The following is a 12,738-nucleotide window of genomic DNA, read 5'->3' on the forward strand; positions in this document are numbered from 1 at the left end:
AGATCAAGACAATACGACAATGAAGTATGGATACAATGAAGTATGATTACTTGATAATAGGTTCAGACTTAACCAAACACTATAGGATTGTTATCAAGTAATTAGGAATTAACGTTTGTGTATTTTACTTCTAATTATAATAAAACAATTATAATTGTGGAAATAGAAAAGTAAAAGACACAGCAAGATTTTGTTAACGAGGAAACCGCAAATGAAGAAAACCCCGGACCTTGTTCAGAATTAAATACTCTCAGAATTAAGCTGCTATAAAAAATCTAAACCAACTTTGTATAGTTGATACCAAGCAACTAAACCTATAGTTCACCTAGTTCCCTCAGTATTCATGCGCTCCAACTTGCAATAAGTTACACACTTGGAACAATTCCTTTGGTTAGTATTCCAAACAGTAAAGGAACAACAATTTTTTTTCGGTAACAACTCTTTTCAAACAACGTGATATGGGTTTGAAAAAAGGCTCTTCCGTTTATCCCAATAAACTCCTTTGCCAGGTTCTTAGATCAATCTATTCAACAACTACCAAAGTAATTGTTTAGACTATGCAATCAATACTATGAATCACAAAGAAATGTATTGATGCTGATCTACTCAACTAATCAATCCAATATACCAAAAGATAAACTGATTATAGTTGGATTCCCGGCTGATCAAGTTTTGTGCATACCAAAGATTATGAACTCAAATAAGAAATCTTCTTTGTCTTCAAATATTTTTAGATCTTCAATAAACACTTGCACACAAACAACTTGAATCTCTTGTGATCAATCACACACAGAACGGAGTCTGTTAACAATGGATTATCACAAGATGTCTTTAGATCTACAAAAAGTCTAAAGATCCCCGTCTAAACTTCGATCTAGTTTGAGTGAATCTTATATCAGAAGACAAGATTCTCAAGCATAAACAAACTAGGTGCAATCAAAGTTCAACAACCGTTAGTCAATCAAATCAATCCAAAACTAATAATAAAGTGCAATTATCTAGTTTCCCACCAAAGGTACTCGTAGAGCTTCTCAATCCCAAAGAAGTCTTTAAAACAAGCGGTCGTAAAAGATTTCGCCTAATTATGGTACTTTCCTCTCCGAATAGACGGATCCACCAGTAACAGCACAACTAGGAAGTTTTGCTTGCTCTGAGGATTATTTTTCTCAAAATGCAAACAGTATTTATAGACCAAGGAAGTTTTGACAACAAGGAATTTCTAAAACCGAATATTCTCAAAGATATGCAATAAAGCCAAAATCGTTTTTCGTAATTGCTGGAAATGCTCTGTCCAAATATTGACCGAAATCTCAGAAGAAAATCTCCAATTAGTAAATGCACATTACCAATTTTTATTTTCTAAAGATATGCATTTAATTGCTGGAAATTAAAAGCATATAAACTAAAAACCTTAATTAAAAGATTCTCAATTTATTTCGATCCGGGATTCTCCTTTAGTTATTAAGGAATATCTTTGAACAATAATATATAAGAACTACTGCACATGTTCAAAGTATGTCGACATCTTTTCTTTGTAAATCCTTTTTCATATTTACAATCTTGGAACCGATTTGCCTCACTTCTAAACGAGTTTAGAATTGGTTCATATGATTTTCAAGAACTATGTGATTGATCAAAAACATTCAATCACCATTAATGCGTTTTACGGTTCTACCAAACAAAGTTCGGTTCTACCTCCAAGTGGCTACTAGGATCGGTCACACTAGTTTCCATAAAATGGCTAACTAAGTACCAGGATCGGTTACCACTATTTGTGGTACTTACTTGTGATTGGTTGTACAAGTTATAGGATCGGTTACACCAATTTCTAAAACTTGGTAACCTACTACAAGGATTGATTACACATCTTGTGATTAGTCTCACCAAGTTCTAGGATCGGTTACCCAATGACTAGGAATGGTCACACCAATTACAAATATCGATCATACCATCTCAGATGATTACTTAAGATTTGTTTCACTAATAAAACTCATACCGATACATAAGTCAGGCATTGTGAATAGTTTTACCAAGATACATAAACAAGTTATGAGCGGTAATACTAAACACACATATTGGTAATCCAAAGATTTATAATGAATAACAATACCAATAAGCCTAGCAATTTCCCTTTCGATTCATAAAACAAGTTTATGAATTGTACTTCCTTTAAACGAATGTAAAAAATTGTTTCCTAGGACGAAATCTTCACCCATACCCATACATAATCACAATAGCATTCATACGATTATCTCGGTGTCTTATATACGAAGTTCAAAAGATAGGCGTTATACTTCATATTATAATTCCTTAATACTACGTCTAACTAGAGGATAATCATTCACAGCTTCGCAGTTATGTTTTCGATATAGCATGATTTGAAAGATACGTTAGGAATGAAATAGTTCAAGTCTTATATACTAACCTCAATAGGAAGGATGATGTCGTCGTTGTAGTTCTTTACGTCTTCACATTCTTCAAGTCTTCGAGTATCCTAATAACTTTCTGGTTAACCTATACGAAGTTGACTCTAGTAAATAATCAAGCGACTCTTTAAATGAGTTTTGGTTCACTAAAATATGACAACCAAACTTGACATACCAACGCTTGGTGGGTTCAACCGAGCTATGCTCTAACAGTTTGGACACCAAAGAATTTACAAAACCAAAATATTCTCAGGATATGCAATGTATGGAAAATTTGGTTTTCCTAATTCCAATAAATGCTTGTCTAATATTTCCGAAATCTCTCAATAGAAAATCTCTAATTAGTAAATGCGCATTACTAATTTTTATTCTCTAGAGCTATGCATTAATTGCTGGTAGTAATTAAAACATATAAAACCGAGAACCTTAATTTATTTCGGCAGAGGATCACCTTGAGTACCATGGAATATCTTTGAACAATAAATGATAAGAGTTACTGCTCGTGTTCAAAGTATGTTGACATATTTTCACTGCAAATCCTTATTTTATATTTACATGGATTTGCTTCCTAGAATCGGTTATACCACACTTCCAAACAAGTTTAGAATTGGTTTACCAGTATTCCAAGACTACTATGTGATTGTTCATACCAAATCTTAGTTGTGCTCGGTCCTACCAAGTCACATACATGGGTTCGGATAGGTTATGCCAATCACTAGGATCGGTTATACCTAAATATGGTACCTACTTGAGATCGGTCACACCAGTCACTAGGATCGGTTACACCAATTACAAGGATCGGTTCCATCTACACATGGTATCTAATTTTGATTGGTCACACCAGTCACTAGGATCGGTTACACCAATTACAAGGATCAGTCACATAACACTTTTGATCGGTCACACCAATTACTAGGATCGGTCACACCAATTACAAGGATCGATCATACCATCTCATGATGATTACTTAGGATCGGTTACACCAATTACCAGGACCGGTCATACCAAATCATAAGTCTAGTGATCGGTTATACCAAGATACATAACAGAGTTAAGTCTACCAACTCATACATATTGGTCATCAAAAATATGCAATGAATAGCCAGACTAATAAACCTATTGATTTCCCTTTCGATTCACGAAGCAAGTTCATGAATGTACTTCCTTTAAACAAATATAAAACATAGTTTTCACCATAACCCATTCACATAATCATAACACTATATACAAGATTATGTCGATGTCATATCTACGGAGTTCAAAAGATAAGCGTTATACTTCGTAGTCTAATTCCTTAATATTATGATCATGTCACATCACTAGAGTATTATATATAATACGTACAGTATATACAACTTCGTAGTTTTATTTTCAATAAAGCACGACTTGAAAGATACGGTAACCTCATGTGGAAGGATGATGTCATCGTTGTAGTTCATTCTTCACGTCTTCGGAGTAATACTTGTATGTCTCAACATTCCTATACTTTCTAGTCTAACCTAAACGAAGTTGACTCTAGTATTTAATCAAGCGACTTTAGATGAGTTTTGATACTAAAATATGACAATCAAACTTGACATACCAACGCTTGGTGAGTTCAGCCGAGCTATGTTGTAACAAATATTGACTGGAAAGCTGGCATCCTTAAATAGGTTTATCTCCAGACTTTCTGACAGATTCGAGCATTTCTTTAAAAGAGTCTAATTGGATTCTGAGTGTCGGGAAGCCTTTGACCAAATCAAAACCTACCTATCATTTGTTCCAATTCTTTCTTTCCCAGTACCAGGTGAGGATCTACACCTCTAGATATCTAATACTCCAACTGTAATAAGCGCAGTACTGGTCAGAGTCGAGGAAGATAAATAAAGGCCGATCTATTTCATTAGCAAGACCTTCACAAACCCAGAAACCAGGTACCCACAGCTCGAGAAGGTAATATTTTCTATTTACTATTCCTCAATCAAGTGGAAGCCATACTTCTCGAGCTGGAGAATAAATATCATCACATGGTACCCAATTGAGAGTATGGTACATAAGGAAAACAAAACATGAAGGTTAGCCAAATGGGGAATCCACCTAAATCAATTCGGGCTGAACTACATGTCCAGAAAGATGATTAAGGGACATGTAATTAATAGCAGATTTTATGGACGACTTCCCAGTTGAAGATCCTACCTTCGACCTCAAATTCTGTGAGTAACATCCAGCAACACCAGATATACCCTAACCAGAAATATTATCTGTGAACGATGAATCATCACTAAAGACACTAGGAATTTGGAAAATCTATGTAGATGGAACTTCAAATGAAAAAGGTGGAGGAGATGAAGTAGTTATCATCACTCCAGAAAACAACTTTATTGAATCCTACATCTTAGCCTTCAGCCCGACTAACAATGAAGTTGAATATGAAGCACTAATTCAGGGGGTTTTTTAGTTGCCAAAAGTCTCCAACTCAGATAGTTAATTCTCTACACTGATTCCCAGCTGACATCAAAGCAAGCATGAGGACAGTTCGTAGCAAAGAGCACCAAGATTGATCAGTACAAAGACTTTGTGAGCAAGCTAATCTCGAGCTTCGAGAAGGTGCTCATAAGACATGTGAAAAGAAACAAGGTTGTGCATGCAGATGCACTAGCTCTCTTAAGAACTGCAATACATGGGGAGTGCACAAGAACTATAAATTTAATAGTGCTAGAAGTTCATGTCATCGACCATACCGAAAGTGAGCAAGTTGAAATGCAAGTACGGACTTCAAATATGACATAAGAAAAAGTATATGAGTCTTGGATGAAAGAAATTTTACAACTACCTCATGAATGGAAAGCTCCCCGCTGACTCACGGAAGGTGAGGAAAGTTGTGGTCAAAGCTGTAAGGTATCAACTGATAGGCAACGACCTGTACATAAGAACATACATGTGGACGCTCCTGATATGTGTAGCTGAAAAGCAAGTAAAGCTCATAATGGGGGATATATACTCTACAGAAATCATGCAGAGAAAATATCCTTAGCATATAAACCTCGATCTCAAGGCTACTTCTGTCCAAGCATGGAAGACGCAGCCAACCTGATAAAAATGACATATGACAAATGGAAGAGGTAAACCCAAACTCTAAATCATTATGCAAAGCATACATTTTGAGTTCATAGTTCATCTACAAAATGAAACTTAGAACACTCATATCTAGTTAGAAGCATACATCTTAAACTTTTCATGATGCTACTAAACAACTTATTCTAAGTCTATGTGAAGCTATTAATTAAGATTATGAACAAACCTCTGAATTAAGTCTAATTTTATAGTCCATACATGATAATTCTTATCAATTGAACTATACATAACTTGTTACAAGACTTGTGAAGTCTGTAAGTAACATTACATGGAAACGCATGCAGATATGCTAGCAAAATCCATGCACCAGCTAAGATACAACACAACATACTGAGTTCATGGATTTTCGTCCATAGGCACTATACGTCATGGGACATTCACAGTGATAAAGTTTATACACCCACAGCTTACACCTAAATGAGTAAACAGATCGACTTACTGCTCAGAGATGCTCATGGCATAATACTAAAAGCACATGGAAACTAACTCACCTGAATGATATAGGCTTTAGGTGGCAGAAGATTTTTGATAATCGCTACTGATTACTTTGGTTGAGGAAAAAGTTGTAGTCACAATCCCAAAAAAGGATGTTCGAAGATTTATCTGGGAACATATAATCTGCATGTTTGGAATACCGATGGCATTAGTAGAAGACAACGGTCCAGAATTCAAATCCATCGATCTGGAGTTATTCTGCAGAAGAGAGAACATCCAACAAAAGTAAAATCGTAAACTCAAAATCTTTCCCTTTTTAATATCTGACAAAAAGAAAATGAACTTTTTCTGATGCGGAAAATACCTATAATTGGTAGTTTCTGGTTCCCCATTATCTACCGATTTTTTTGTTGTGTATTACGCTTTTTATTTCGGTTGTTATGCCCATAATTTCTTCGTCCGAACTCGGAATAACCTCACTACTTTTGCGTTCACTTCGTATATCAATTATCTACAAGATGATAATAAGAACCCCTAGATTTGAATGAGTTGAATTTGGTCTTTGGCCCTTCTTCATCAATAGTACTTCACCTCCTTGCCCATTTTAGTACTTTATAGCTTCTTTTCAGATGATTCACCTAATATGACACATAAAATAATTAACAAATGTAATAACGAATAAAATATAAGAATTATGCATAAAAAAAGTATGTATTTGACACTCGAAACATGTAAATTATGCACCAGTCAAATTCTCTCACACTTAGCTTTTGCTAGTCCTAGAGAAAACTAAACTAACCTAGAATACGAAAAAAAATCTTTGCTAAGTTATCCCTACTTAAGTGGCGGTCTAGATTTTTTATTTCAATAGATAAATCAACGGTTGAGGTTGATCCCATGATATATCTTCTTTGGGCGTTTGGCGGGGACATGTAAGAGAAACACCATGTGAAACACCTTTTGTTTATCTACTGTTTTTGCTTCACACAAGATATATAGAAAAAAAAAAAGATAATTAGGTGACTAGTGAAGAACCTCTCATAGATGGGTTTTCTTTCATTATTTGGTTAATAGATTAGTCGGAAAAAATTGAAAAAAAAAAACTAAAAAAAAAAGTATGGCTTTTCAAGTTTCAGTTTTTTGATTCATTGAATATCTAAAAGTTTGATTATAATTTGTATGAATATTTGGTTTTTTAATATTTTTCAATCTTGATCTATCATAAAAATATATAGATATATATCAGTAAAAAGGTATTACTCAATGTTTCCCCCAATTTTGTTGGCCTAATATCTCTTTCTCCATCTTTATATCTTGGAAATGAGAACTCTAAGAATCCCTTACTCAAGTTATCAATATCAGTATTATACTTTGTTTGATTTTATTGGATGAACTATTTGATAAATTGTCTCACTGAGTACAAAATTGTTTCTATGTATTTTCTTAAGTCTAATCAGTTATTATTTCGATGAACTTGGTAGTGACCATTCGATTCAAACGAAACCACTTATGCTGGATCATGGGATATTATCATAATATATATCGAAAATGCTTATACAAGTATGACTACTCGCGCATGGGATTGGTTGGTTTACTGACTAACTTACGAAAATTTGGTCTAATCTTTACACTTTAAAGTTTATGTTCATTTATAAATACAATGTCTTGTGCATATTCATAACTTTGAAAACCATCGTGCTTCATTTACAACTATGCGATCATGGACGATTGGGAATGAGAAGGGAAACAGTTAAATCCGTTAGAAGAATAGTTAACCATCACACCATTCTTTGGCGTTATTGCTAGGTAACATGTTGTCGTTGGTAGCGTGTACCACTTACTATGCATTTGTATCAAATAAAAATGATTGAGACAACACTCTGTGAAAGCTAGGGGTGTGCAACGGATGGACGGTTGCGGATTAGGGGTCACCCGCAACCAAACCGTCAAAGTTGCGTATTTGGAAAATCAAACCGTGACCGGCCCAATCACCCGCGGATTTTACATCCGCGGATCCGCGGATTGTGCGGGCCGGTTGCGGATTAACCGCGGATTTTTAATCACAAAAATCATCAAAAAAAAAAAGAAGTTATCTTCACAAACAACCACAGTTGTGTCTCATATCCGCCATGTCCATCTCAATTCAACACATACAAGCTAAACAATTCAGCCTCAAACAATGAAATAAGCAACAAAGAGACTTACCCAACAATAATTTGTGGCTCCATTTCAAGACAACTCCAACACACACAGCAGACATTTAACATCTTTGTTACAAATCTGGAATTCATCTTATCAAATACAAATAAACGAATAGTTCCACTAAAATCCACGAATCCTAATTTACTGATTTTGGAAAGAACACATGAATAACCCCAATTCCTAAGGAACCAAAATTAAACTTCAAACACTGAAATTAAACAACATACAGACTTACCCAACAATAATCTTCCCTGAATTGATGTTCCACCACCCACTAATGCTGAAATCTAATTCACATCTCCCCTGAGTTTGAAACAGCCTTTGAAGCAACACACCATCATCAACTATTCTCTGATATTAGTCTTCTATTCTTAATCAGTTTCAGAAGCATCACCTTCTTCTTAGATTCTTCCTCAATTCACTACACCCGGCCTTCAGTTTCTTCTTGTCTAACTCCAAATCAATCTTCAATCGGTTTCCAAAACTCTAGTTCTAAAATTAGGGAAGAACATGAAACCCTAACTATCAGATTCTTCACGCATGACTCCATATCATCCAATTAACCTCGACCCGTTCCACAATCAACAAAACCCACTTCTAATCATCTATCTAGAGCGTCAGATTCACTTTCTAAATCATCTCAGAGTTCTTCTCATGGAACCCTAATTTCATTGATTCTTCATCACGATTCCCGGAAGCACCTTCTTCTTCGTAATTCCCTGATACATCAACTCTTCCTCCATCTAAACAACATCACGAATTGAATTTTCTTGAATCTACTCTCAAAATCACTACTCGAGCGAAGAACAGAAGAAAGCAGAGAAGAGAAGAAAGAAAAGAAGAAGAAGGAAAAATGAAGAAGAAAGAAGAGAAAATAAGAGTTTATCCTCTCGCAGCCTCGCTACGTGTAGAGTCACTCTAATAAGAGGCCCAAGAAGAGGTTGCTATAGGCCCAACTAATTATACTTAGCTAATAAGAGGCCCAAGAAGAAATCGATTGAATCCCTAATTGTCCTACGGTGCGGGTAATCCGCGGTTATCAGATCCCAACCGCAACCGTAACCGCACTGCCTGCGGATTTGAAAATGCATCCGTGTCCGGTCCATAACTCTTGCGGATTGGTTTTCACCCGCAATTTTGCGGACGGATACGGATAAAAACCGCGATTACGGTTTTTATGCTCATCCCTAGTGAAAGCCAACATAAATCTTTGAACTAAAAACAATAATCGACTTATACAAAGACAATCACGATAAATTATATAAGTGCTTTAAATCTTACGGGTCCGGATGTCCAATGGATTTTCATGGCTGTATTGTGGTCAAATCCGTAATCTCTAGATTCCAAAAAAATATACGGTTTCCCCGGGCCGAATCCGCGAATTCCTGGTCTAATGCTCAAGCCAAAACCCAACTCAAAGTACTGCCAGGCTAAAGCCCAGTGATAGAGCCAACACAATTACTGCAAAGTCTCCTGTCGTGATGTTATTATGCACAAACGACTCTGCTAGAGCCTAGAGAGGAAAAAAATGGAATTCGAAAATCAAGAACACGAAGAAGAAAATAGAACCCTAAATTCCGATCTAGGAAACCAATCAATTTCAGATCCATTATCAAATCAACTCGGCTCAGTAAACGATCTCTGTTTCGAAATCTCATCATTACAAGACCTAGCATTTCGAGGTTCATGGAGATCAATTCTAGACAAGATTTCGAGATCTCGAAAACTATCACTTCTTCAAAAACCACACGAACATTTAATCTATCTATGTTACAATGTTTTAGCCTTAACAAAACTTCGTAAATTCATTGAAGCTTCTGAAGAATTAGATACACTTGAAGATTTTGAAAGTAGTCAATACAAGTATGAAACTTATCCACAGGTTTATCCAAATCGGTTTGGTTCAATGGTTCCTTTTACTCTTCGCTGGATTCATGCGGAGCTTCCGATGAGGTTAGGTAATCACGGTGAAACTTTAGATAGATTATATTTATTGCTTGATTTTGTTAGGGAGAAATTAAGAATCAAAGAATTGGAGAAATTTGATGTTAGTGTTGAGAATTGGAGGAAAAGAGAAGGATTCGTTATTAATTCTATATCTAATCATCATTTGAGTAATAAAGAATTTGGTGTTTGTTTGAAATTATTGAAAGATTTAGTTAATAAGAATGAATCGGATCCGTTGTCTTTATCGAAATTAAGTTATATTCAGTTGCAATTTGGTGATCTTGAGGGATCGAAGAATTCATTTAATCTCATTGAGAATTTGTTGAAGGATGGGAATTATTCTTTAGATGAAATAAAGATGAAGAATTTAGTAAATCGTAATAAAGCTTTGATTTATTTGGTTGGAAATGATTATATATCAGCTGTGAGGGAGTATGATGAGTGTATTGAGAGAGACCCGACAGATGTTGTGGCTGTTAATAACAAGGCTTTGTGTTTGATGTATTTGAGGGATCTTACAGATTCGATTAAGGTTTTGGAGAGTGCATTGGAGAGTATTCCGACATTTGCACTGAACGAGACTGTTGTTGTGAATTTATGCAGTATGTATGAGTTGGCGTATGTGGGTCACTCTGACGTGAAGAAGACTCTCAACAATTGGATTGCCAAAGTTGCTCCTGATGATTTTGATTCGTCTTGTACTCGTGTTTAAGGTAATTTTTGATACATCTGGTTAATTCTTTAAAGAAGTTTAAGTGAATCATTAGGTGTTGTAGATATACCAATTACTGTTGTTGAATTGTTGACAGTCGAAACTGTATCCAATTGGGTTTGTCTTGTGTTCCTTTTTAACTTGATCTGCATTTCATTTTCGGAAGATTTTTATGTCGAATTTCTTTGTGGTAGCAAGCTTCAAATGGAGAAATTCCTGTTGTTTTGCTTACCTCTTGAAAGTGTCCTGTGTCTTGAATTAGTTGATTGAAAGTTCCGGACGTTAAGATGCTAATCCATGGGAAACGAATAACTGTCCATCTGTTAGCAGTGCAATGTTTAAGCAGTTAGTTAGATTCAATCTTTATTCAATCTGTACAAGTTTGGTAGTAAACTCAGTAAATTGGCTTGATCACTTGCTTATCAAGGAATGGAAAGTTGAAGGATGTTCTGGTTGCAGTTTGCAAGGCATTTGTATTTTGAAGGGAAAACCTAACATTCATTGAGTAATAAACTGAATATGTAGCAAACTGATTATAAGGTTCTTGCATTTTTCTCCTTCTGTCTAAGTTTTGATTTGTGTCTTCCGTTCTTCTTTGCTTACAAAATGGTAACTGTCCGTGACACCAAAAGTATCTTCTTCTTCTTCCACTATTATTTTTTGAAAAGAGACAAAGTCCTGTTTAGTTTTAATAAAGTTTTGAAATTAGTAGAGGGTTTGTGTAGAATGGAGTCAGATGCAGGGAAATATTGGATTATCCTTTGTAAGGCTTTTTATAGAGCATTAGGTATATTCTTTTTGTCATTTTTTTGCCTTTCTCTTATCTACCTTTGAACTGCCATCAAATGAGCATTTGAGTATTAAGACCAATATGAGATAGTAGCTGTCCTATTTATGGTTAATTTACGAAAAAAGCTGGGCATTGTCGAGTCGAAAAGTGTATACTTATTTCCTCTCCCTCTCTCTATTTTTGGTGGTCGCTTATTGTAGATTCCATTCTAATGGTTTAGATTCTTCAAAGAATATCCAGTTTCCTCTACTATTTGTAAGCTTTTATCCTCTAATCTTATTTTCATCTCGTCCATCTGTGTATTACTGCTCACTGAGGGTGGTTTGAGTTGTATAAATTCTTTTTAAGCTGCTCAGTTTTAATGTTTATCTCTATGATTATTATTTTTTTAAGTTTGATAAACCTTTTTGGAATGTTTATTTCATTCCTACGTAGGTTTTCAACGAAGAAGCTAGACTTTTATAAAAGAAGTGGTAGTCACAGATGAACCGAAATTGGAAAGCTGGAAACTGTGTCAGACTTTGGGAAGCCACAGTATTAGAAAGTTCTGATGCAGATAAAATGGCAGGTCGTGTTTTATCCGACTTTCTTTTAGATGTTTGTAATCATCTTTGAGCCTGGGAATGGGGAACTAGGGTATTGATCCAGTGAAGGTTGAATTTCCCGCGAAACTCTAATATTGTAAGATACAAATACCATGTTTCAATTAGTGTTGCAAGAATTTAAGAGCTCACAACTCTCAGACTGGCATGCCTTTCACCAATTAAATGTGCATTCCGGCGGGTTATCTTTTGTTTGATATTGACAAGGATGGAGTTAGAGAATAGAAATTTGACAAATAGCAATTGCCAAGAGTCCTCTATAGCATTAAACTTCTTTGTGTCATGTATTAAAATAAAATTAGAAGTTGATAACATCACCCAAATATGTAGGGGTGTACATGTTCGGTTTCGTTTCGGTTTTTGCTCAAACCGAAACCATTACTCCCGGTTTTTTATTTTCCAAACCAAAACCGTGCCGTTGACCAATGCTTTTGGTTTTTAGTTTTACCGTTGGGTTCCGGTTTTACCATTCGGTTTCGGTTCTACCATTATTTTGTCAGTTTCATGTAG

The 12,738-nt window shown here is 35.4% G+C and overlaps 1 protein-coding gene across 1 annotated transcript; it reads left to right on the forward strand.

Moving 5' to 3' along the window:
• Window positions 1–9,656: 9,656 nt before the first annotated feature.
• On the forward strand, window positions 9,657–12,480 carry LOC113347487 (trafficking protein particle complex subunit 12-like). The gene is made up of 2 exons (XM_026591148.1): window positions 9,657–10,837; window positions 12,062–12,480. The coding sequence occupies exon 1, from the start codon at window positions 9,706–9,708 to the stop codon at window positions 10,834–10,836; it is 1,131 nt and encodes a 376-aa protein (XP_026446933.1). The 5' UTR covers window positions 9,657–9,705; the 3' UTR covers window position 10,837; window positions 12,062–12,480.
• Window positions 12,481–12,738: the final 258 nt, after the last annotated feature.

The sequence above is a fragment of the Papaver somniferum genome, chromosome 2 (assembly GCF_003573695.1).
Source record: "Papaver somniferum cultivar HN1 chromosome 2, ASM357369v1, whole genome shotgun sequence".
Classification (NCBI taxonomy): domain Eukaryota; kingdom Viridiplantae; phylum Streptophyta; class Magnoliopsida; order Ranunculales; family Papaveraceae; genus Papaver; species Papaver somniferum.

Coding starts and splice junctions, on each gene's coding strand:
- LOC113347487 (XM_026591148.1), top strand. CDS start 9,706: ATGGAATTCGAAAATCAAGAACACGAAGAAGAAAATAGAACCCTAAAT.